This window comes from Seriola aureovittata, chromosome 18 (genome assembly GCF_021018895.1).
Source record: "Seriola aureovittata isolate HTS-2021-v1 ecotype China chromosome 18, ASM2101889v1, whole genome shotgun sequence".
Classification (NCBI taxonomy): Eukaryota; Metazoa; Chordata; class Actinopteri; order Carangiformes; family Carangidae; genus Seriola; species Seriola aureovittata.
In genome coordinates this window covers 23,246,721-23,273,092 of record NC_079381.1, presented here as the reverse complement: position 1 = coordinate 23,273,092, position 26,372 = coordinate 23,246,721, and the positions used below count along the sequence as shown (strand labels likewise).

The following is a 26,372-nucleotide window of genomic DNA, read 5'->3' as shown; positions in this document are numbered from 1 at the left end:
AAATATCATCCTGCTGGTGGTTTTGATCTTTTCCCTCCCACTGAAAGAGGGAATTAAAATGTGGGAATGAGTGAGTCACTGAGAAAACAATCTGCTTTCCTGTCTGATATAGAGTTTCAACATCGTTCTCCCTCTTTCAGAAATCCAGAATCTATAAATATGCAAATGAGTTGGACAGGAACTTCCTGTGTTTTATTTTGAAGTGTTGATCCATAAGAAGATATATTTGTGGTTTTAAGAACCAAAAACCATTTGAATGTAGTTTTACATCTCCTCTCTCAGGCTTCTCTCTGGAGCTGTAGTAACAACAGGTCGGTGAGCCAATCAGAGGAGAGGAGGCTCTGAGCCTCTCTTCTGATTGGCTGACTGTTTTCTGAGTGATCCAATAAAAATAAAGCAGATTTCAGGTAAAAACACTCAGAGAAACCAAATCCTGTAAAGGTTTGGATGGTGGGTCCAGGTGGGCGGGGCTTGGTGACTGCTTTGTTGTGACATCACAAAGTTCCAGAAGTCCTGACGGCTGGTTTTAAGGCTCAGTTTCTGAATACAGGCTGTGTGCATTTCTCTGTGGACTCTGCCACTGAGAAAAAACATGTTCTTGTTTTTTTTTTTTTTTTTTTTACAAACAGATTCAGAGAAAATCAAATTCAATCATTTAATGTGTTTCAGAGTCACAGACAGCAAGTTTCAGTCAGACGTCATGTCAAATTAAAGTCACTGCTCTAAGAGGAATCTGGACACACTGACACTCAAGGTCTCTGAGAACTCGACTGAATTCACATTCTCAGACTCGTCATTCTTATTCTCATATATTTCACGAAGCTCCTGTCACAGTGAGACACCGTCACACAACGCTGATGATTAGAAACTCAAATGGCACATTTAATTACCTCAAACTTTCTCTTAATTCATTCACTTTTTCTATATTCATAATAAGGAGGCGTCATTAACATCAACATTCACACCTTTACAGAGGACAGTAGTTTCACAAACAGGAGTCGCTGATTGTCAGAGGAGTGTTTCTCCGCTACAACACAAACTAATTTGTGATCCTTGAAATCCAAGGAGCTGGAGGTGGAAGTAGACGGCGAGAAGTTTCCCTCTTCATGAAGGCACATCGGTAAAATACTGTACAGAGTCAGTCAGTCGTTGAGACAGAGACGGAGCTGTTCTGCCTGTTCGTTCCCTTGTTGTTAATGCAGAAACATTTCCATGGTAACTGTCGACTGTTGCTCCCGACGACGAGATCGAACTGTGGCACGTAACTGGAAATACAGTTTTTCTCTTTTTCTTCTTTTTTTTGTTTGGTAGTGGTTTGTACAAAAAGTGTTTTTCAGACAGTTTCAACCCGACAGCCTCGACACAAACACAGTGACAGTGAACGCGTCTGAGGATGAGGGTTTCATCAACTTTACAGTCAAGTACAAAAAACAACAACAAAATGGCGTCGCTGCTGCACAAGTCTCATTAGTGTGTTCAGAGCAGAGCGGCTTGTGGCAGCGCTTCAGTTCAAGATACTGGAATGATGTCGGTCGTCACGACAACCGCGGTGTGTGTGTGTGTGTGTGTGTGTGTGTGTGTGTGTCAGTGTATTTCATCTTGCAGTAGAGGGTCTCTCTCTTCGGTCGTAGAGCCTGCGGTTGATGCGGAGCCACCTCCACTTTTATTTATCTGTCGGGAGCAGAAGGAAGAGGCTGTTAGGAAGTGAAGCGTCATCAGGACAAACTGCAGCTGAACGCTGTCAGACAGAAACCCGATCCCAACAAGTGCTGAACCCTCACAGATTCAGGCTCCGTCCACACTACTACGTTAAAGGTCATCTCTTTGTGCTTCAAGCGCCAAAAAGTCAGACTCTTGAAAACTCTGGGGTTGTGTTTTATTTAGAAAAATCTGGGGTTGTGTTTTATTTAGAAAAATCTGGGGTTGTGTTGTATCTGGACGGACAGAAACTGAGACATTTGGAAAGGATGAGGTCACACTCATGGTCTCCCCTGATTGGCTCTCATCAGCCTGGACTGTGACCTGTGTTTCTGACCTTGTTGTCTTTGCAGCTGTTGTTCACTTACAGTCTCTGTTTTAAAGCTACAACTGTCTCTGCGGCTCCTCGTTTGTAGTATTTTTTGAAACTAATCAACTGCAGAGGAGACAATCTACTTCCTGTTTACACCGGCTCGCACATGCTCAGTGTACGTGATTGGTCGTGTACGTCTGTGTTTTCAGGACGAACATTGTTTTTGTTTGAAAACAAGTCCCAGAGTTTTCTAAATAAAACCAGTCCAGCAGACGGGAGGAGGGAAACGCAACAAAAGGGACAAGTTTTAAAACAAAGACGTAGTAGTGTGGAACGTATCGTGAGACCCGAGTCCTGAACCCTCAGTCTTCATCGACGTCACCGCGTAAGTGATCGAGTGCGAGAGGCTGCGACGGCAACAAGTCTCTAAACAACTCATTTTGCTTTTTTACACACACACACACACACACACTCTTCCTCACCTACGTCACACATGTAGAGGTTTTCAGGATGGGCGTGTTTCTGTGAGAGGGAAAGAGCAAGAGGAGCCGGCGTCTTAAAACAATTATGTGACAATTTATAAACGATATTGTCATTTTCTTCTTCCCACGTGGAACAAGCCGCTTCCTGTTTGTAAAGAAACTAATAATCAGATGTGGTGAAAGCAGATTATGTCAGTCTGTGAGGGTGGACTCCGGGAATCGTTCTAACTATATTAAACAGCAGCAATACTGTACTTACAGTGCCACTCAATGGTATCACCATTTAAACAACAAGTCTGGTTCTTATTATGAATGAAATCACATTTAAAGACCAAAACCTTCCAAGAATTGATCCCTAATAACAAGTAAAACTCTGAAACACCTGACGACATTTCCTCCCGTTCGTTTGGTAAAAACTACATCGATCAGCTGTTTTAAGAAACTAATAAGACTGATGTTTTTAAATGATTCATGTCTCCAGTAGAAACCAGTGAACTCAGCGCTGAGAGCCACAGACGGACGAGACGTCAGAAAGCACCAGAGGATTTGCTCTTTTCACGGGATTAATTTGTTGAGAATAAGAACAACAGTCACAAAGAAGGAGTCGACCTGACGAAAGTAAAGAAAGAAAACGCATTTAAATAAAGTCATTATCAGTTAATGGATGTCGTATAAACCCAATCACCTCTGAGCGAGGGGTTCTTCCAGTCCGTTACACTCACACTTTAACATTTCCTCACATACACACACTGTAGATGTCCATATGCAAAATACATTTTTAATAAAAAAGCCCCAGTAATCATATCCTGTGAGTTTGGACGCTGCAGCCGAGGACGACCGGTCTGTGAATGTTTAGAAAAACAGGAAAACTGAACAGAGACGTAACAATACTGGGAGGATGATAAATCTGAGCTGCTTGATCTTGACTTGGCATTAGACAGAGTTCACAGTGACCTTGGTGAGCAGGTGGGAGACAGGACTTTGTTATTACCCATAAACCAAATGGGAAAATTTGCCTCAGTTTGTTTGGATTTGTTGTACGATTTTCTGCTCTGGTCCGACTCAGGTGGTGAGTTTGTAAACTTGTAGGTTCGGTTCGTTCTCACACAGAGAAAAAAAATCAAGTGAACCCAAAATGCATCATTACAAACCAGGTGAGACCGTTCCCTGCTCTGATTGGTCAGACTGTCTGGCCGGAAAAGCTCAAACTTGTGAGTTCACTGCTCGGGACCGGACCGAGGCCGCGTCCTACGAAGGGTCTCGCTGCAGTTACTGTTTTCACACCCGCTCAGATGTGTGTGAGCTCGTCCACCCACAGTCACATATCAGCTGTTTGACTGATCACTGGTTAAACTGGTTCTTCACGCTGCAGACGCATTCACGACATGTTCGACATGCAAACAGCCGGTGGCTGCAGGCAGGACTGTTGTGGAGCCGGGTGGTGAGCACAGCTGTGAGGAACTTTTCAATCTCAATAAAGAGACAGAAGCCAAATTTACTTCTTGTGTTTGCCAATGGAAACAAACCAAATCCTGTCTCATTTGGAGCATCCGTCCAATTTTATGTCAGTGACAATCCTTTGTTTTGTTTTCCAAAGTGTAAAATTGTTTCGAGTCATTATAAAAGTTTCACAGTTTAGAGAAACTTACAGACTTTCTCTGTTATTTCAGTTTCCTCCGTCTCTTTTCTGGCTGCACACTGTGACACTTCATAAAACCTCAGTCCAAATAACTGGTTTTACTCTTTTACAGAAAGCAGTGACGTGAGTGGTGCGCTCATGAAGCAGCCTTTAAATTAAAAACGGGAATAACAACAAAAATGGAGGCTGTTTATGATGATTGGGGGGGGGAACGATGACAGGACTTCATTTTTAAGTTCTCGTCTCTGGGACCACGACATGTCTGCATCACAAATATGTTCCTTTATTTATGTTTATTAAGAGAAGAGTCCCGTTTCTTTCCCCGTGGTCATCTCCAGAGCTTCAACACAAAGCAGGACATTTAAACGTGTGTGTTATGCCCGAGTGTGTGAACCCACCTGAGTTACTCATGATGTGTTTCTCCTGTGTGTCATGGCCGTGCGAGCCTTTTACCGGCTCTTTATCGGAAGCCTAGAAGACGACCACACACTGTCTTACACGTCAGCCAATCAGAGAACACAGAGACAATCAGCTGCCGGTGCGATTGGAGGCGCTAACGCAGGTGAGACCGGCAGCATCGGGTTTTTATTTTAAACTGCGGACGTGCAGAGATGTGAGTTTTCATGCGGAGAGTCATTTTCTGGTGGCGATCGGTTCGACCATGCAGTTAATTATTAGGAGGTGCGATTGGTTAATTGTGTGTCATACAGTTAAGGGTGGAGGCGTTTGGTTCGTTTACCTCCACAGCTCTTTGAGTTAACTGATTATCATGCAACAGAAAAGATAAGAGAAGCATCAACACATTCCTGAGGATAAAGATCTGCTCCGTCATGGAGGCAGAGGCTTTTTCTCCCAATGATTCCCCAAAACAGAAGAGATGGACTAATTAGCTTTTACGCAGATTATCATTTCGATGTAGCACAGACTGTTTGGCTGATTGGCTTCTATAAATTAGGTGATTAAAACAGTCAGACATAAGGTTTGAGTGAACTCGTTTCCACTACGTTTGGAGTGAAGTCACTTGATTCTGAATCTGCATCAAATCGCTCAGTGATGAAACGATGCATCACTGGATAAACAGCGTTTTACTGACGCAGCTGGTGGAGGTGCTGCTTTAGCTAGGAGCTAGTTTTAGATGTGAAACACTGCTGGTGCTACTGAATACAAACATGTCCATGTAAGATGCAAAGACACTGTTAGTCATTTCATAAGGTTTACTTTTAGTCTTTGATCTGTTACTGTGTGTATTTTTATTTAGATGTAAATACACCTTTGATCTCGATGTGTTCGAGCCAAAACATCATGATATATGATATTATCGCCGCTAACGATTATTTTCATTATCAATTAATCTCTCAGTTGTGTTTCTGGATTGATCGATTAAATCACTTCAGCCATTAAAATGTCAGAAAAAAAAAAAAAGTAAAAAAAACAAATAAACATTTCTGTCTCACATTTGAGGCTGAAACCAGCGAATCTTTACTTAAAAGTAATTTTTGATCGATCAAATAATCATCAGTCAAAGTAACTGCAAAACAAAATATATTAAACAGTATAAAGGAAATAAATCAAATGTTCTTGCTGCACTGATCAGTCGATAATCAGCTGTATTCCACAGGTCCAGTTGATTTTGACAGAGTGAAATCAAGGATCAGATTTTGTTGCAGTAATTTGGATCAAGTTGATTGAAAACTGTTTGAGAACGTGGCGGTTTTACAAACCCCGGGATTCGCCACCACGGTGGAGGTCAGAGTGGCGTTTAAATGAGACCTCTGCGAACACAGAACATCCAGAACCAATATGAAAACCTGCCAGCGCTCTGAAAACTGAAAACCACTTCTCTGACATTTAAACCTCTGAGCAAACAGCGGCGCTCGGCTGGACGGCCGCTGACATCACAGAGCGTTAAAACACAGAGCGCTGATACAGAGATGTCAACAGATCACCGGCTGGAAACACACACATGTACTCATTAACTCTGACTGGCTGCTTTATGGCATTATAAAACAAGTGTGTTTCATAACACACACACACACACACAGGCTGATGATGATGATGTTGACACGTGCAGAACCTTTGATCCGTCTGAAGAAGAGTTTGACGCATATTTTCACTTTTTTGTCCAGAGATGAGAAGATGCTAAAATCTGAAGCTCGGAGGACGAGAGTCTGTCGCACACTGACCTCAGAGACGTTCATATTTCATCTCATCTTAAAGAAGACTCTCAGTGTTGTTACAGAAAGTGCTGGTGTTGTGCAGGTGTTATATAAACAGCAGAGGAGCGGCCGTGATGAGGTGCTTTAAGAGAAAGTTATAAAACTGCTAATGATCAATAACAGCATTTTATTGTCAATATTAAAGGATAACTGTGATAATATTCTATATTTTCCTTATTGTCAACAAATCCCACGTAATATATCTCACTACTAACAGGTACTGTGTGTTTATTAAAACCTGATATATCTTATTCCTCTCTACAGCACCAAATGTGGATTAATCCGCCACTGAAAATAGTCCCTAACAAATGCAGCTGTTTTAGGAAAATTACTGAGACATTACAAAGATAAATGATGTATTTGTGAAGTCTTTTACTGATTCAAGTCTTCAGTAGGAAAGTGTTGGTTTTGTTTCTGTGGGATCAGCAATAATATTTACTTATAGAGCCAAGTTGTAATAATCTAAAAATGAGGAATTAATACAAACTTTCATTTTAAGGAGAAGGATTAAGTTGAATGTTGAATCTTTATATCAGGCTAAAAAAGTATTTACACAACATTAATAAACTGTAAAAGCTGAATTCTCTTTGTTCTTTGAACAAAAACGTAAATATGAATTTATTTGTTGCTCTAATTCACATTTTCTGTTTATGTTCTTTACGTTTTAATTCTTAATCGTGAGACTTTTGGAAGCAAGTTCCACAACTGGATGAGTGATTATCTCTCTGATGGAGATACGTCGACGGTTTCCTGCACACGTGTTGAATGAATGATACAACAGGTTTGTTTCATCGACGAGTCTAAAGACTGAAAGTATTGATTAGCAAGTGTCCCTCTATCGTTCACTGTGGGAGGGGTGGGGGGGGTGGGCAGATAGACCCATAATATATCGGAGGTGTGAGTGAATGTCCTCACTCCCTCCTGTTTTGTGGGAGAACATGCGTAGCTGTGCGACATGCTACATGCAGTTAAAGCCTCAGACTCTTCATGCTGCGTGGAAACGTTACCTTCAGTCTGTGACGCACCAGCGCCGCGATGACTATCGTTGCCAGGCCGAGCGCGATGAAGCCGTACTGCATGTACTCCATCACCGCAGGTAGAACCACCAGGTTGGTGTGGAAGGTGTCGACGATGGGGCCGTCGATATACCCGCTCTGGGGGGGGGGGGCAAAGACACAAAGAGACCAGCTGACTTTTAACTTCTTACTTTTAAAAAACACAAAATCTTTAACAGCTGAGCAAAAACACAGTTTCTTTTGTTGTGATGTTGCAGTGGGAATAAAAAGGTTTCCAGCGTCTCCTGTACTTTTCACTGGATCTAACTTCATTTGCTCCAGTACAATTTTGAAAGTGAACGTCGTCCCCATCAACAATCAACGTTTATCCAACAATTATTGACACAAAATATTATCAACTAATAAATTATGGATCATAGATTAAGCCAAACTGAAGTTGATTAAATAGTTAAAGCTTTTCCATCAGCGTCAATTCTTACTCATCAGCGCATCACGGCAGCCTGTTGTTTACTCTTTAACTCACAGTCTGCTCTGTTATATTATTTATCTTATTTTAAGTATTGGTATTATCATTTTGCAGTTTGTCTTTCTTTGTACTTTCCATTAGCTGCTATAATACTGCAGATTTCTCCACTGTGGGACTGATGAAGGAAATCTTATCTTTTCTGATCAATTATCATGATCTTAAATCATACTCAGCTTTCTGAAACTGCAGTTTTGCTTTTGATAAATGACATATATTTGTATTTGTCTGACTGTTGACACAGAAAAGGATAATGAATTAAACTGACTAACACCACTATTTCTTTATGATGTAAATATCTATTGTAAATATAACAATAAAGAAATATATCCATTAAATATCTCTGTGGTCGATACAGAACAGACACTGTAAACTATCTTACATCATATTTAATAAATACAGTTAAACTTTTCAAAAGTCAAACACTCCTTCAAAAGCTGCATGAACAGCACATTTTCCTCCTTTTGCTTTTATAATCCTCTAATCCTGTTTTAACATAATAATTTGATAATTTTACACTATAATAGTGATTAAAGATCAATGGTGAACATGCACTGTGCATGTTTGTGATGCTCTGTTGAAACCTTCCCTCTCAACCAGCTTGATGCAGATGTTTTCAGTTTGTTTTCTGTGTCCAAACTTATGAGCAGAACATTTTGTGTTTTTGCAAATTCTCGGTAAAACCGAGTCAAAGCCGCCGAGGAGACAGTTACACAAAACAGGGGAAATAGTGGCGACACGCTGGTGACACTGGGAACGGAGAGGCAGGAACCATTTCCTGCTCCAGACACATGCACATTAACAAAAACAAGCCACAAGTCGTCTGAGAAATGACAATAAAATGCGACAGTGAACGTGACAGCTCACCTCCTCAAACCAGATCATGGGCATCACCACCTCCGAAATCTTTCCCGTTTCTCTGCAAGGACAAGAACACTTCAAACTCCAAGGCTACATAAGAAAAGCAGGAAACATTCACAAGCCTTTCATATGTCATAATGAACAGATATAAAAACACAATACATGACAACTGTTAATGTCATAATAATACTTCAGGGGATCATTTCCTTACGTAATTCCTGACACTCTCTTCATGTAGAGGTTGAGCTGCAGACGGATGGACACGTTCAGGGGGACACCTGTTTGCTGCAGACACACACACACACACACATTAAACACACAAAACACACAAATCTCAAATGAGGAATAAAAACTGCTTTAATGTCCTCTTTGTAAATGAGTGACAATTATGCCTCAACTAGAGAATTGGAACATTAAATCTCCAGCCAACTGTTAAAAGAAATGTTCCCATATAACCAGACAAATGAAGGAAATCCTCATGTGTGAATGATTCTTTTGGGGTCCATCTTTCAGGGATGATTTTATAGGAATTATTCAGAGATGTAAGAGTGAAAACAATGCGTCTGTGCAAAATTTCATCGCAACCCATCCGATAGTTGTTGAGATATTTCGGTCTGGACCGGCAGACCTTGTCTTTTGGATCCTGCAGGGATTGACTCGGGAGCGTTAGTGAGGTCAGGCACTGATGCTGGACTCGGAGACGGTGTTGGACGGGGTTAACGTCAGGTTCACCAATTTGAGCTAAGGGGCCAGATCCAGAACATGAGGATCATACGTTCCCCACATATACCCAGTTGGAAAGTCGTAGCCAAGAACTAATGCCGTTAAATCGATCTGGGATAAATCCAACCAACATTAAGTTTCAGTTTCAGAGATGTTAGATTCAGCTGTATGATCATTTTGGAGGATGTGGGCAAACTGCGCCGGGTTAGAGAATCGTTTCTGTCGATCGTGTGTCGACTGTGTGACGGCACGATCACCTTCAACAAAAGTGGAGGCTTTTGAAAACGGTAACAGGCCGGGGAAGCAGAGAGTGGGAGGTTTATACCCACAATCCCACTGCAGGTTAACTGAGGAGAAACCTTCAGAGAAGCAGCCAGAGAACAAAACTGTCAATTATGAGAAAATCCACATTTTAAAAAAAGGAGCCAACAACAGTTTGAGACCAAAAGGCTGCGTCACGTGTCCGGTTGCATCACACCGGCAGGTCCCTGTTACTCAGGCTTTTGTTGTGATTCTGAGTGTTTTTCTCTGGCAGAACAAACTGTGATGCAGCCCGGTCCAGACCCCCAGCTCGGACCCCGCGAAACCACAGTCACTAATTACCCAGGGTGTGTTTTCTGCAGTTTGGCAGCGGAGGTTTGGATTCACCAAATGTCTCTGCTTTTCCTCAGACTGTCTCCTGGCGACCAAAATGTTTGTTTCAGCAGAGGACGGCTCCACTCTCTGACTCATGATCATCATCAAACCCCCAAAAAATTCATCCACTTCAGTTGCTCCGCCGCCTCCTATTTAATGTTGGATGACAATTGATTCTGGTATATTTGGCTGGGAAAGCTTTCAGAACCGTTCTCTTTCATGCCGTAACGTTTCCTCAGGCATTTGGCCCTTCGACTGCACAAATCCTGGACTCTCATGTTTGGTAACCTCCGGCGAGCGAGAGCCGGAAATCAACAGTTTACTGTACGAACCTGCAGGAAATGAAATGCCCCCCCCCCCCCCACACAACATTTTCATCTTGGTAGAAAATCCTCATAACTGCAGCACCAAAGTTTAACGAGTTGATCAGTTTATACTTGTGTCGAGCCTCTAGTCTAAAATAATAGTGTGCCATGTTGCTGTGCTGCTGGCCGGGGTTAAACTGTGTCTGTGTAACACTGGAAAAGTTTGATAAAGAACTAAAAACACTCAACACAAACTCAAATCTACTTTTTAATGAACTAAAATGTATTTGATCTGCAAGATTTAATCTGATTTGTATATAAACTGTATGTTCTTTATTTTATAAAGTACAAATCAGACTTATAGACGTGTTTCTGAGCTAATGGTAAATATTCTGCACTTATCTTACTCTTTTCTACCTTGATTTACGAAGCACTTCACAGTTCGCCTCTCACTCGTTCACAGATTCACACAGACATCCATCAGGAGCCACTTCACGTTCGGTGTCTTGCCCAAGGACACGCAGACATGCGGACGACCGGCAGCCACTGCTGCTCTATCATCACGACACGTACATCCCTGAGATGTCTTCACACAGAAAAGTCCGTGAGCGCCGGGTCGTAGCTACCACCGAGGTCCCCGAGGAGCGTGCTGACTCACCACAGGCTGTTGTTTTTCTAAATTAAAGTGATTTCTTTTTGTTGCCTAACAAACGTAATTGAAGTTCCCCTGCAGATAAAGATATGAGGCAGCTGGAAAACAGGCAGATAAAGTGAGTCTGTCAAAATATATGTGGACCTGGATGCTGTGAGCGCACGGCAACGTCAGGCCTTCATGCATATATACAGTGCAGCCTTTATGTAGGTCTGAAGATCTTTAGAGTCTTAGACAGAGAGAAGACACAGACAGAGGAAGATGATGATACGGTAGATGAGAGCTTTTAGTTTGGAAAACAGGAAACTGAAAAAAAGGAAAAAGAAAGCAGTGGCCGTGTCTGGACCTCTGCCCTGGCTCCCGCTGAGCTCTTAATGAGCAGATTAACATGAGGAGCTGATGGCAGCAGTAATAAGAATCAGAACGTCCAACATCCCCAAAAGGAAACCTCCCTGTTAATGTCAGCATCCAGTGATCTGCTCAGACTCGGGTTTTAATTAAGTGGTGACAGGCTCCAGTTAAACCTACGATTGTTTCTGAAGGAGAGAAAAAAAGGCAAACAGATGTTGAGAGTCTGTTCTCCTGAAGGACTGCGGCTGATAAATAACACGGTTTCACGACTTTTCTTTCTGCTCACAGAATTTCTGCAATTATTTTTATATCCGACATATTTATATCTCATCTTATATCATTTATCTCGATGTATTTTGATGGTAAATAAGTTTTAGAAGCACATTTACATCTACAAAAGTCATTTTAGTTGCTTTATTTTGACAGTGCAGAAATGATTCTTTTCACCTCCTGTTTCTATTTCTGTGAAAAGCAGATTTCTGCTGCGTATCTGAAATAAATCTGTTAAAATCAACGGTATAGTTTGTGTGTCTCTCGTTACCCATGTCCAATCAAACATCCTCTCTGCCCCGCCCCTTATGAAACTGCTCAGCAATTTGTTTGATTTGAAGCAGCTGTAAAGAATAAAGTCATTGTTTGGTTTTCTTTCTTAAAATGCCCCCATCCCGAGCTGAACACAGAAATCTTGGCGTCTCGTTTATGAATTTGACACGACTAAAAAAAAATTCCCCCTAGTGCCCGGTTGCTTCACATTCAGTAAACTTTCAGTAGTTGCCCCGTGGTCGTTCGCAGGCCTGTTAAAAGCAGCGGGGGTAAAAGTTTTAGGTCGTGAAGTCAATATTCAAAATAGAAAAATGTTAATGCAAACACAGCATGGTGCTGATTTTGACTCTGATTTTTCTGTGAGGGACTTTCTCCGTGAAGCAGATTTCAGCTGTGGACATGTGGCTCTGATAAAAAGTTAATATGGAGCTGCAGTCGGGAGGACAGGAAGACGACTGCAGCTGTTGGCAAACGGCGAGAGGCCGACGCGTGACTGACACGGTCGGCCTTTATCTTTGGATGGTACACTCGTTCTCTTCTATAGTGTTGTCACTCTGCAGGACGCTGTTTTCACACCAGGCGGTGAACATTAACCCTCTGATGTCCATGGATGTTGGTATTAATATCTTTGCGACAGTAAAGCGCCGACAGATGGTTTAAATGTTGTTAGAATCTGAAAACTCTCCACTTTCTCTGACGTATCCTTGGAAAAAAATCACACGTCACTCACAGCCTCTGAGATGTGGTTAAAGTAAAGTGACAGTCGACACCACGACATCACCATATTATAAAACTGGGCAAGATTTACGAAATTTTAAGCATTTATTATCCATCCATCTGCTCTTTCACTCACTATCTTTATGAAACTATAGATTAAACACATTTCAAGCACCAAAACGATTCGTAAAGGTTTATTTTCTCTGTCAGATCTCAAAAACCAGGCTTCAATTTGTTCAGCATTCGGGTCAAATTACGTCTCTGCACAGTTTTCCGCAACGAAAAGGAAATAAATTAGAAATAATGTAGAAATTGAGAAAAAGCCCTAAAAAATAAACAGTTCCACATCAATAAAACTGGACTGTTAGAAAACAATTAGCTTCATAAAGGAGTAAGAAAGAGGAAAAACTAACTGAATGTTCCCTTCATACAACTGGAGATTCACATTTAAACTGATGAATAAGCTCTTTAAGAGGCAGCGTTTCCTGTTTACAGACACAAACTGTCCATTGTAACTGTTGTCATTATATTGTTTACACACTTTATATAACTTGTTTACTTTTGGAAGACCAATTTAATGATTGGGAATTTATTTGGGATAAACAAAAAGATTCGATATTAAAAAGATAAACAACCTCCATATTCCATCCTGACAATAAGGAGCGCGTCTAACAACGACTCCATGTTCTGTTGGCTGAACGCAAAGCTCAATTATAATAACAAATTTCATTTCTTGCGGTAACATAACATCTGCACAATACCTGGAAGTAAAATGTGGCTCCTTCAGTTAGAATAAGCAATAGCACTTTTATTTTGAAGGCCTGAAGTTATGCGTGAAATCCTGTTGGAGAGTTATTGACAACACTGGCGAGCATGGACAGTTACGAGGAAGACTTATTACCTCTTTTTGTTTGTCTTTATTTAACTTTGGTAAAATGTCAGTCTAGTTTTCACGGTAGATTTGGCGAGAAGTCTCCGGATATATCAGAAGAAAGAAAAGCACTTGTGGCTGCCTGAGCTCGGAGTTACAGACCACAGCTTCCTGTGACAGTCGCTGTGTCTGAGAGCCGAGCACCTGGAGGAACCGCGAGCCGGAGAGCAGCTACTGCTAATCTAACATAACATAAAATGAGAGATTAACTCGTCTGTGCTCGACCAGATGACAGACTCGTGGCTTTAATGTTATCTATAGAAAGCTGATACGACCTGCTGCAGCCGTTTGTCTTTTTAAAAATCGGTGACAAATCACAAAACCTCCAGCCTGCGTGAATATTTAGAACGCAGCTCTTCGCTAACGATAACCAGAGGCCGAGTTTAGCAAGTCTGCGTCTGAAGTCTGAGCGGTGCTGCAGGTGACAGCGGAGCTCAGTAAAGACGGGATCAGATTTTACTGACTTTATTTCAGTCGACACCTTCACTAGAATCAACTCCACGCATCTCCAGTAGTTCATGTCACTGTAAACTCTCCTTTTCTGGCAGTGAAACATTATGAAAATGAATAAAACAATAAAAGAAAATTGACTGTGTGTAGGTTTTGCTGAACAGTGTCCACAAGAACGGTCTGTGTGCTAACGTTAGCCTCCATAAGCTACTGGTCCAACCAGACCAAGTCACACTGTCTGTGTTGAACTGAGCCACAGTGAATTTACTGCTTCGAAATTCTACGAATCAGTGCAGAGACGTCACACCAATGTCAAGATAACCTCATTAAATCCATCGCCAAGTGATTTCCTTTAATCTTTAACTTGATATCGATCTAGGCGTGCTGCATCTCTTGAGCTAATAAAAACAAAGAGGTCGTTATCAAACCAGATTTTTATTGCAGCCATAGAAAGTTTCTAACAACCCTTGTCTCACAAACAGCTGCAATTACAGAGAAATTGACCAATTTCCAATTAGCTTATCGACACTGCAGGTTACAGCCAGCACCATATACTGCTGCTGAACGTTTACTCCGACAGCGTTGCATAATGACCTGAACCGTGGCAGCGTCACATCAAAGTGACATGAGTAGTTTATTGGAACCATCATCATCATCATCATCATCATCATCATCATCATCATCATCAGTGCACTTTTACTGCGTTACTGTACGGCAATAAAATCTGTTGCCATCGAGTTCATTTTAATAAAAAAGGGACTTTTCCTGTGACTCCACCATTTACCAGGAAAACAGTCGTTAACTTTAAAACTCTTAATATGTAAATCCCAGTTTGAGTTGACGCTCAGACGCTGATGGGAAATATCAGGGAAACACAGTCGACTCATTGTGTTTTTACTTTATTTTCTTTTGTATTTCTTTCATTCCTTCCGCTGCAGATATCATGTTGTTTTCATCTTTTATTTTTATTTGATTATTTTCTTTTGTTTCTTAATTTCTTATGATTAAAATCTTTATGTATTGGTTCCAACATTAACCCCGGGCGGGTGTGTTACCTCACCTACGGCCCCCGGTTTAGATAAAACACTGTGATATAACGAGAGGATGTTAAGTAAGTGGCATTTACAGGTTATCAGGTCATCAGATTGTTTTAGTGCGGCTGTTGTCGGCCTTGGTGTCCATCTTGACCGGACACTCACTGATTACATATCAATGACTTACAAAACGTTTGTGTCCTGTTATCTTGGTGTAAACACAGACATACTTATACTATCTGATATTGTTCTGAGTGAAAGGTTGGGTCCCACCATTACGGAGAAATGTTATTAATTCATTCTTAACTGATTTTAAATACGTGTAAGAGCTCAGCTGTCAGTTTATTAGGAACACCTTACAGTCTATTACAACAGTCCTGCAGTAAATTCTCCCTCATGCAGGTTGGGTTTGTTTTTAAACTGTTGCAGAGAAGTGCTGATTCAACCGCGTGATCACGTTACAGGCTGCAGTTGGTCTTTGTTTTTTCTGTTTTTTTAATTTTGGCATGAAGCTGCATCTTTACCAAAGACATTCAGGGACAAAATGTTGGAGAAAAAAAGAATTGGAAAGCTTCATATTTTGGATGTAGACTGTGAAAGAAATAACACGGAAAAAAACTCAAACCAAAGTCTAAATTACATTTAAGAGGAGGAAACTATTACAGAACACAAAAGAAGAGGAAAGAAATGAGCCAGAAATTATGTAATATTTGTGAAGAGGCCTTGGAGAGTCGTGGGTGAGGGAGGTGTGGGGGGGGCAGTCCTTGCAGTTCAGTGTATCTGATCAAACTAGTCCTCAGCACCATGTCAGATCTTCCTCTTCACTCAAATATATGAGGTTACAGAAGATAAAAACACTTTATCCTCCTAAGACTTTTCGGTTCAGAATCAGCACAGCCTCAGCTAATTATACATGTCGCTCAATGAAGACTTCTGTGCAGGAATAATAAGCAACAAATAACAGGTAAGTCCAAATCTTTTCTAATTTTTGATATTAGTTTATCGAACGAAGTCGGTGACTCTCGCGAACAAACCGAGGCTCGTTAGAAAGTGATAATTCTGTAGTTTAACATGGAGAAAACTTCACGTCACCAGCTCAAATAATTGTGGAGTTATGACGCTGTAAAAACAACGTGATACTGACTTAAAAGTGCATCAGTAAAGGCTGCGGTTTCAATCTGTTCTCAAACTCAATCACTTCATATTAGTGTGTGTGTGTGTGTGTTTGTGTGTGTGTGTGTGTGTGTGTGTACTGACCGGGTGAATGTCGATGAAGAGGCCATGCTCTTCCTCGTTGGGACTGAGGCCCAGCACAGTGTCCAGGAGAACAGGATCAGCATTAAAGAAGTGAGGATGAGAGATGAAGACCGGAGAGTCTGTAAAATAGACACAGAATGAGACACAATAAAAATGAATGGAGGTCGTGTTAATATTGATCCTCAAACTGGTGTTTGTGTGTCACAGATTCAAACACTAGAACTACAGAGGGAACATTGACTGGTGCTGAAAGAACCGCTTGATAAATGATTGAGTCAATCCCAGAAAATATAATGTAAACATAATTCAAATCAATCACTTAAGTCATAAATCAAACAGAAATACTTGATTGTAAGTTAAAAATCTTACATTTTATGGATAAACGTCTAAAAGTCATCGATTAGGTCGTTGATCTATTTGTGGTGAACACTCACTGTGGCGACAGCTGCTGACGTTCAGGATGCCGGACTGTCTGCAGGGGCAGAAACCTTCGTTGGGGGCGTAATCTGTCCCGTTGGCGAACAGGGTCTTGGGTGCCACGTATCGATACAGAGGGATCCCCCTCATCTCACCAGGACGCTGGTAAACAAGCTCCATAGATCTGAACGGAAAATGGAAAGTGGTTTTATAAGTTTGCAAAATGAAGTGTGAGAGAAAGAACTGCGGAAACAAAGTAGATGAAGTCTCTTACCTGCAGGCGTCGGGGCTGTAGAAAGGCAAAGTGGTCTCTTTAGTCATGAAGGGAGGCCACATCTGTCCAGCTGTTCCATTGATCATGTTAGACTGAGGCGTCCTCCAGTAGTTCAGCTGGTAACAGAGAGGACAGTCAGATGTGAATGGACAAACACACACACAGACCGGAGCAGCCGACGGTGTCGTGTTGACGTCTCACCTCTGTCAGGCCGTTCCAGGAATCGACTTTATGAACCTTCCTGATGTCGTCCTGTCCGGTGAAGATGGTGAACAGACCGGTGTTGGAGTTGTTGAACTAAAAAGAGAAATGTGAACACAATTCTTTATCTGCATGAGCTTATTAATCACTGACTCAAACAGCAGATATTTGAAGAAGACTCAAAAAGTTCATTGTTTATGCTTGAAAAAAACAATTATTAAAATAGCCGCTGGTTATATTTCTATAGATTGACTGACTGATTTAAAGCTCCTCCAGTGTAAAGGTCTGTGTCCATGTGTAGTGTGATTATAGATCAGCTCTAGCTTCTATATTAATACTGTGAAAGTATCAAAGCCTCAGTCCACAGAGAAATGCACACAGCCTGTATTCAGAAACTGAGCCTTAAAACCAGCCGTCAGGACTTCTGGAACTTTGTGATGTCACAACAAAGCAGTCACCAAGCCCCGCCCACCTGGACCCACCATCCAAACCTTGCAGGATTTGGTTTCTCTGAGTGTTTTTACCTGAAATCTGCTTTATTTTTATTGGATCACTCAGAAAACAGTCAGCCAATCAGAAGAGAGGCTCATCTATTTTGCTCCTTGTCTCCCTGTCGTCATAAAACTCTGTTTTTAAAAACTCACGTCAGCAAAGAGGCCAAACTTTCCCGTCGAGGGCAGCGTGCCGGGCAGGTATTTGTTGAGGAACTCGACCAGTTTACTGTCGTAACCCCACATCAGCTCCTCCACGGTCTTGGTCAGGAAGGGCCCCTCCTTGAACGTCTTGAAGGTGGTGCTGATCATTAAACGCACGGCGAAAGGCAGGTTTTCCATCATCACCGCTGCACCCTGAGAAAAGAAAAAGAAGAAAACACACAGGAGTGACAAAGCAGCAGTAGGCGGAGCTGAGGGTGTGTGTCGAGCGAGAGGAGGCGACGTCTTACCAGCACCAACATGTTAGGGATGGTGATGATGTCGGACTCGTTCCCCGCAGACATGGACGGTTCGAAGTAGTATCTTCTGTATTCCTTGTACGACACCGTGTTGTTGGGATGAAATGTGACGTTGTCTTTCTGACACCGTTTCCTGTAAAAGAAAGACGTTGAGAGGAAAAGCTGCGGTTCAAGGTGCACAGAACCCTAATAATGTGATAAAGAGATAAAGAGGCAGATAAGACGGACGAGAGAATAAACCATTTCACTAAATGCTGTAGTAGAACTGTGGCTGTGTTATCAAACCCAACCCCGCTGATAGCACGCCGCTCTATCCCGTTTGTTGATAAACTGCTTATCATCGGAGGGTCACGGGCTCGAGCCAATCCCAGCTGATATCGGGCAAGAGGTGAGGTACTGGACAGGTCGCCACGCTAAAGAAACAAACAACCATTCACACCTACAGGCCAGATTAACCCACATGTCTTTGGATTGTGGGAGCAGAACATGCAAACTCCTCACAGAGAACCGTCTTCCTGTGAGGCGACAGCTCTAACCACTGCCCCACCGTGACACGCTGATTCTTTTATCAGGTCGTTCCTGATTTAAAACACTTTTTTGAGGCAACATTTTACATTTGAGAATTTTTCGCTTATTTTGTTAAATTAGAAAATTATTTTTTGCGATATTGCAAATTGCGATTTTGATTATACTTCAGTTAATTGTGCAGCTGTAATGGGAACAACCCAGAACTCACAGCGTCACTGTACCGTGTAAACTCCAGCTGACCCGAACTGTCTCTCTGGACTTCAGAGTTTTCATTCTGTCTGGTGCGTTTAACGGTTTGTTTTGCATCAGTAACAATCCAAACACAGACGTTAATACTGGCCTGTGATTTCAATTACGATAACAATTCGTTAACAAAGCACAGGGCTGCAACTGACGATCATTTTAATTAGATTAATCTGACGATTATTGGCTCACTAATCCGTTAATGCCGATTTCCTGAAGCCCGGAGTGATGTCAGATGATCGGGGTTTTTCTTCTTTTAAATCAACAGTGGAAAACCTAAAAATATTCACTTTATTAATAAAAACAAAGAAGCTGAAACAAGAGAATTTTTGGCAGTTTTGCTTGTAAACACTAACTTCAGTGATTCAGTCAATTATCAATATAAAAGCTTATCATTTTTCTGTCAGTTGATTTATTGATTAATTGACTAATTCTTTCAGCTGTAACAAAGAATTTAATCTATACAAACTCCTGATACTCTTCTGCACGTTGTATTAAAGAGCTTTAAACAGCGAACTGGCTTTCAGTGTAGGATCTGAGTTATTATTTTGATTTGAGAGCTTCTACATTTCCAACGCTCTGTTCTAACAAGGGATCCCTGCTGTTTCTCATGCAGCTGTTTTGTGAGCACTTGATTAGGAACACCACAGTGAGAGCGAAGGGAGGAACGACCCAGTGTCAAACAGCCTCGGTTCTTTGTGTCAGGGATCCACCAGATGTTGGAAACTTTTCCCCTGAGGCTCCGCTCCACGTTGACACGATTGCATCACATCACTTCTGCACATTTGTCAGCTGCACAGTCAAGCTGCCAACCTGCCACATCCCAGAGGTGGTCTGGCTGGACTCAGGTCTGGAGACCGGAGATCGGTTGTTTAAGAAACACGCAAACCCGCCTTCGTGTGTCACTGAGATCACACTGTTTGAGCTTAACCTGATGCCCCTGAGCTGTAACTGCTGCCACGTGATTGGCTGATTGCATGAAGGTACACAGGTGTTTCTAATAAAGTGTTCAATGAGTGTTGTTTATAAGTATGAACTTATAAACACTTTTTTATTAACGTGGCTCAGTGAGATCGTCATTCTGTAACTGAGTGTTTAACCTGTTAGCAGACACCCAAATAACCCAAAATAATAAAGCTACAGTTTTTCACTCATCGGTCTCCTTTGAAAGATAAACCCTCTAATTTTATAATCAAAAAGTCGGAGTGAGTGGAAGAGATACTGAACCAAAGTAACAGAGGCACAAACGTCCTGTCGTAGTTTTGTGTGGCGTCACAGTCGACAGCGATGTGAGGATCCTAAAATGTTTTGCACAGATGGAAACTGGAGAACTAAAGTTGTGCCCTTGGTGACTCAACAATAACCTGATGGCTTCATGACAAATCATAACATACACTTCCAAAAAAAGTACAAATCAAATTCGATTATCACACTGGAAACAGCGTCCTGTGTCTCCGCTGCCGAGCATCTTCTATAAATGGCCTTCGATAAATCGCCAAAAACACAAGTCTCCACATTGCAAAGCTCAGCTCGGCTCTGTTTGGCGTGGTGGAGTTCTCCCGCTCTTCAAAATAGCCACAGTTTGATTGTGAATTAAACAAATTGGTCTCATGCTTCCCCAAAAATCAAAATGAACCCGTGTTTCTCAGTCTGCTCGTTCTTAATCATGATTTTCACAGCCGTCCTTTATTTCCATCGGCACCGACACAATTACACAACTGTCCTCACACGCTGAGATGAGTCTGAACCTCTCGTGCAAAACTCTGTGGAGTGCACCTTTAAGTCTGTAATTGCTTTTTCCTTTAAACCCTCTGCAGCAGGAAGATGAGAACGACTGGACAAAGTGACAAAGGAAGCAAGAATCAGTTATGGAATCACTGTGCTCCTGCAAGAACCTTTTTCCCTCCACATCCCGCTGAACTCTCACAAAACAAACAACAAACTAGGTCGACATATGCAGCTGAGGCATATGCTGAGTAATGCTTTCACACCAACATACTTCCCCCCTCTCTCGGTACATATATGGTGCAGTTATGCAACAGTGTTTGGGCTGCATCCCGCCACGTTAATAAAGAAAAGTTTATTAGTTTGAATGCACACAGTGACCCACATACTGCGAGAGGGGGCACACAGTGTTCCACAAAACGGACCAATCAGAGACAAATACACAGCTCTGCTTCACCAGGGCAGGAGCCTATAGCCGGACAGGACCATGTTTTAATAGACACAATAAAAAGCCCAACAGATGGTTCAGAAATTGGGTCAAAATATATAAAATATTTCTGAAAAATGATCCTATTTGACAAAGTGAGCAAAGCAGAGAGGACGACCTTCTTGCAACACATCTTCAGGTTGCAGGACAAAGTTTACTGATAGAGAAATACAATACATAGAAGCATGTGCTCTCAGGGAGGTGTTGGATGTAGTTTATTTAAACGCTTACCTGTACACATAAGGTCCTCGCTGCTCCACCATGGGCTTCTCTCCCTTCAGGATCTCCTTGGGGTTGAGGACGTTGAAGAAGTAGACGGACATGTAGAAGGGCACGGGGATGTCCTTCCACATGGTGTAGGACACACTGTTCTTCGGGTCGATCACTGTGTTCTGTCGTGAGCGGGATAAAGAAATATGGGAGGATGTATTAAGATTAAAGGGATGAAACCGCCATTTAATTTCATTATCAATTCACCTTCAAATTATAAACGATTTTTCCATAAAATGCCAGAAAATACGTCTTTTAATTGCTCGATTCGTCCCATCAACAGTCCAAAACACAAGATATTCAGTTCATTATTATTATTGTTGTTGTTGTTGTTATCATTAATATCATTACTATTAAAAAAGCTTTAAATCTTCATGTTTAAAAAGCTGGAAAACACAAATTGGCTAAATGAAAGAAAGAATTAGAGGTAATTGATCAATGAATCATTTCAGCTCTGATATAATTGAATTTAAATGGGTTCACATAAAAATTATTTTTACATTCATAAATCACTGATAAGGATTCAACTGTTCTCCCACTGAGAGACGCGTGTCAGAACATGCATAGATTACATTATCTTGTCATATAGGTTCACACTGTGTCCGTGACCTTTATTTTGATTTCCACACTGCACCTTTGCACCGTAGCACGCAGCAGAAGTCAACCTCATTCATTCATCCTTTCCGTGCCTTTTAGAAAATCTGCATCTTTTTGGATGTAAACATCAGACTGACTGAGATAAGTGGATCTGCTGTACATGATATACAGATATCTATACTTTATTTAATCAGGAAGTCACATTAGGATCAAGATCTCATCTACAAGTGAGACCTGAGAACAGAAACATTTTCAGCAATTTAAATATACAATCAGATATGTATTCATACAAACAAGTGTGTTTATATAAACAGCGATGCTTTTAAATATGCATTAAGATACACAACCAGGTGGACAATCAGATGACGACTTAAACTGATTCACTGATCATTTTGTGCGACTAACAGTCCAAAAACCTAAAACTATTCATCTTGCAGTTATATACAACAACACATGTTCGCAGTTTAGAAGCTGGAAACAGTAAATGATCAATCGATTAATCAACTAATAGTCATGTGTAAAAGTTCTAGGGCTAATGTGACATTTTATTAACATTACAATAATAATACACATCATTTAATAAGTGATGCTATGCAAAGATTTCAACATCTTTTTTTATACGCAGGGGTGGACAGTAAGGAAGTACTTGAGTACTTTACTTAAGTATATTGTTCCAGTATCTGTACTTTACTTGAGTTTTTTTTTGGAAACTTATAACTTTTACTCCACTACTCTTAAAAGACAAATACTTTTGACTCCACTATATTTCTATGAAGTGCTTTTAATTTGAAGCAGAGCTTTTAGTCAGAGGAATTTATTTTATTTTATTTTGAAAGAGAAAAACCAATCAGTCAACTCCTCCACTGTCAGAATCTATAAATAAAGATTCCTTTCGTTTGTTTTAAATGTTTTCTGTGTTTGAACACGACCAAGATCCATCACTACCTACAAAAATGTTTAACCCCAGATAAACAGCATGTAGTTAGCATCATTTTGTTGACTTAATTGTGTGTTTATATATATATATAGATATATATTTCTGTCAGCTTTGTATCATATTCTACAAGCTTTTTATTCTACAGGTTCTACAGTTAGAGTCATTTGGTTCTAATTTTAAATCAAATCAGTACTTTAACTCAAGTAAAACTCAAGTACTGGAGTTATATTTGACCTGGAGGATCTATACTGTGACTTAAGTAATGGAGGTGTGAACTTTGTCCACCTGTTTTTTAAGAAAACCTCCTCACATAACATTAACACTCCCATTATATTATATCATATTCTTATTTCTCCACAGTTTTGTTTGAGGTTTAAGATCCCGCCACACATATTTGATTCATGCTAGCAGCACATATTATTACCGTTTATAAGCCTTTTGTTAGCTTGTCATCATTCAGTGGTTTTTCCTGTGAGACCTCACCTGAGATAAAAGTGCGAACTCAGCACATTAAAACTCAGGTTTAAACATGCTACATATCCGCTTACCTTCACTATCTGGTCGTCGATGATTAACGGTCCCACAAAGGTAAGAACCGTCCCGAACACCACGGTCAGGACACCTGCCACCATGAACCCGACCGCGACTTTATATTTATTAACTGCCATGGCTCGTTATTGTCAGTGTTTACGTCCCGGTTCAGCTTGTTTACGTCCCGGACGGTGACGGTTAAACGGGGCTAGCTAACCGTGAGCGACGGCGGCGGAGTCACAGCCGTTAACGTTGTTGTTTTTAATGTTTACAGTCCACGAGCACACCGGCTCATTAGTGCTTCTGATCGATAACGTTGACCTACATCTATTGTCGCTGTATTTATAGTCTGCAGGCCACGCCTCCGCCGCGCAGAGGATTCTGGGAATTGTTGTTCCTCACTCATTCTACGCTCAACTACAGATTTTCACACATTAACAGCGGAGGAGGAAGTTTTGAGATGATATATATTAACTTAAAGTTAAAGTACTGAAAGTATTAAAACCTTAAAGTACTAATAAAAATATATATAAAATATGAAATTTCCCCTGTGAATAAAATATTATCGTATATCAGTTGTGGAAGACATATTAAAATTACATATATTTTTTATATATATTGTTTTACATGTAGAGTTTTTAAAATTATTTTCTTTTCTTTTTTCTGTTTTATTAATAAAGCGTTTTTTTGTTTTTGTTTTTGGAAGACTGTGGAAGCCAATGGTGATCCAAATAAAGTAATAAATATATACATATTAACTTAAAGTTAAAGTACTTAAAGTATGAAACGTTAAAGTACTAATAAAAATATATATAAAATATGAAATTTCCCCTGTGACTAAAATATTATCGTTTTTAAAATTATTTTCTTTTGTTTTTTCTGTTTTATTAATAAAGCGTTTTTTGTTTTTGTTTTTGGAAGACTGTGTGGAAGCCAATGGTGATCCAAATAAAGTAATACATATAAATATATTAACTAAATGAAGGTACTGAAAGTATGAAACTTTTAAATACTCATAAATATATATGAAATGTAAACTAGCCCCAGTCACTGAAATATTATTATAGGTCTATATCAGACACATATAGATAATATACATTCACTAAAAGTTAAAGTACACATAGACAAAATATAAAATATAAAGTTAAAACAAAATGATTGAAATTGAAATTGAATTTGCAAAGACTAGCAAACATCAAAGTTTCACTTACAATGAGCTCAGTTGGTATTCTGTCACTTTTAGTTAGTTAGTTAATTACATAACTTACAATACAGGACAAACAGCATGGATACAGTATCAACAAACAACATGATTTAAAAATAAAAATAAAGTTAAATGTAATAAAATGAGAGGATTTTTTCTCAAGTGCTGTGCTTTACACAGTTTTGTTGACTCCAGCTTGTCTTTATCGCTGCGCCATATAATGTATAGTCTATGTGTAGAACAGACTGTATAGCTGATACAGTAAAGATTGCCTATATATGTAGAATAAATGGCAGTAAAGGCTTTACGTGTCTGTGAAGCTGCAGTAGTCAGCGCTTTCTGCAGAGAAAACTGCAGCTTTTATCTGCTGCTCTCAGACTGATAAACAAGCAAATAAAGAAAACTGTGCAGAAAACTGTGACATCATTTGCATTTGCGCAGATAAGAAGAAAGAAAATTCAATAATCCGACAGTGAAGACCTCCAGACTTTATGTTCACAACTCTACTGTGACTTACTTTAATGATTTGGTCCTTCATCACCGCTGGGCCCACAAACAGAAGAACCGCTCCAAAGATCACCGTCAGGGCACCTGCCACTATAAATCCAATGGCTACTTTGGATTTATTTATGCGCATGGCTGCTGCTGCTGCTGCTGCTGCTGATGATGATGATGATGATGAGGTTTTGCCTCTGAGTCTGCAGAGCCACCGGGCTGAGATGTGACCGGGAGCTGCTGTGTGTTAGAGTCCAGCTGTGGACGGTGGGTGATGGACTGAGAGGAGGCTGAGGTCCGGTGCGCTGCCTGTGTTTATACTGTGCAGACCCCGCCTCAAACCCTCACGCTGCGGGGGCGTGTGTAAACTACACACTGTGCACTTCTCTCCCAAAACCATGCAAATTCATGTGAAGTCACACTGAAGTCAGATGACAGCTCCACTTGTCACTGTATGTTGTTTTGTGTAATTTGAAGCAGCGGTTGGACACCCAACTCAGATCATACACCTCCAGACTCTGACCGCTGTCTATGAAGCTGCTTCTGTCTGATGGAATAGAACAGAATAAAAAGCCTTTATTATCATTGCATCTGAAATACAATGAAATTAGGAGTGCTTCACCTGGATGGTGCATGTAAGTTAAAAAAAAGAAACATAGTGTAGAATATATATAAAGTGCTATTCCTGCACATTGCATTATTTTCATTTTGAGTGCTGAGTGAGAGAGTGAACGGCCCTGGGAAAGAAACTGTTCATGGCTCTGGTGGTCTGAGTTTTTAATGACCTGAGGGCAGAGGGTCAAACGGGTCGTGGCCAGGACGAGAACAGTTTGTGGACAGGCAGCGAGGGAAGAGAGCAGCTGGTGATTTTCTGTGTTAATAACCCTCTGCAGAGCTCTGAGACACGCTCCACTGTGGAGCGGTAAAAGGCCACAAGCAGCTTCTCATTCAGATTCTTTGCTTCAGGACTCAGATCAGGTAAAGAAGAGCACGGGAAGTGCATGATAAGAGCTGGTTAGGTCTGTCAGTGTGTTAGAGGTGTTAGGAGACGAGGTCAGAAGTTAGAAGTTAGCTGCTGCTCTGATAGCAGAGACCAGGACAGTCTGGACTGAGTCTTGTGTGCAGGGATGGTGATGAATATGCACTATATGAACATATGATGCA

At 40.8% G+C, this 26,372-nt stretch overlaps 1 protein-coding gene across 4 annotated transcripts; it reads right to left on the bottom strand.

Annotated features, from left to right (window-relative positions):
* Window positions 1-641: 641 nt before the first annotated feature.
* scarb1 (scavenger receptor class B, member 1) lies at window positions 642-25,476 on the bottom strand. 4 transcript variants are annotated; one of them, XM_056404297.1, is made up of 14 exons: window positions 25,231-25,476; window positions 21,406-21,566; window positions 18,183-18,324; window positions 17,884-18,087; window positions 17,240-17,335; window positions 17,039-17,154; window positions 16,782-16,948; window positions 16,348-16,466; window positions 8,960-9,033; window positions 8,755-8,806; window positions 7,356-7,502; window positions 5,854-5,904; window positions 4,531-4,603; window positions 642-1,671 (listed from the first exon to the last, which is right to left on the bottom strand). In XM_056404297.1, the coding sequence occupies exons 1-14, from the start codon at window positions 25,348-25,350 to the stop codon at window positions 1,664-1,666; spliced, it is 1,530 nt and encodes a 509-aa protein (XP_056260272.1). In that variant the 5' UTR covers window positions 25,351-25,476; the 3' UTR covers window positions 642-1,663. The 4 variants fall into 4 exon arrangements, with proteins under 4 accessions (XP_056260272.1, XP_056260271.1, XP_056260274.1 ...); XM_056404296.1 differs by lacking the exon at window positions 25,231-25,476 and adding an exon at window positions 23,527-23,940; XM_056404299.1 differs by lacking the exons at window positions 5,854-5,904; window positions 25,231-25,476 and adding an exon at window positions 23,527-23,900.
* Between the last annotated feature and the right edge of the window lie 896 nt (window positions 25,477-26,372).

Coding starts and splice junctions, on each gene's coding strand:
- scarb1 (XM_056404297.1), bottom strand. CDS start 25,350: ATGCGCATAAATAAATCCAAAGTAGCCATTGGATTTATAGTGGCAGGT. Junction 17,336..17,883: donor AGTTTGGCCTCTTTGCTGAC/GTGAGTTTTTAA, acceptor TTCTCTTTTTAG/TTCAACAACTCCAACACCGG. Junction 9,034..16,347: donor TCTTCATCGACATTCACCCG/GTCAGTACACAC, acceptor GTGTGTCTGCAG/CAAACAGGTGTCCCCCTGAA.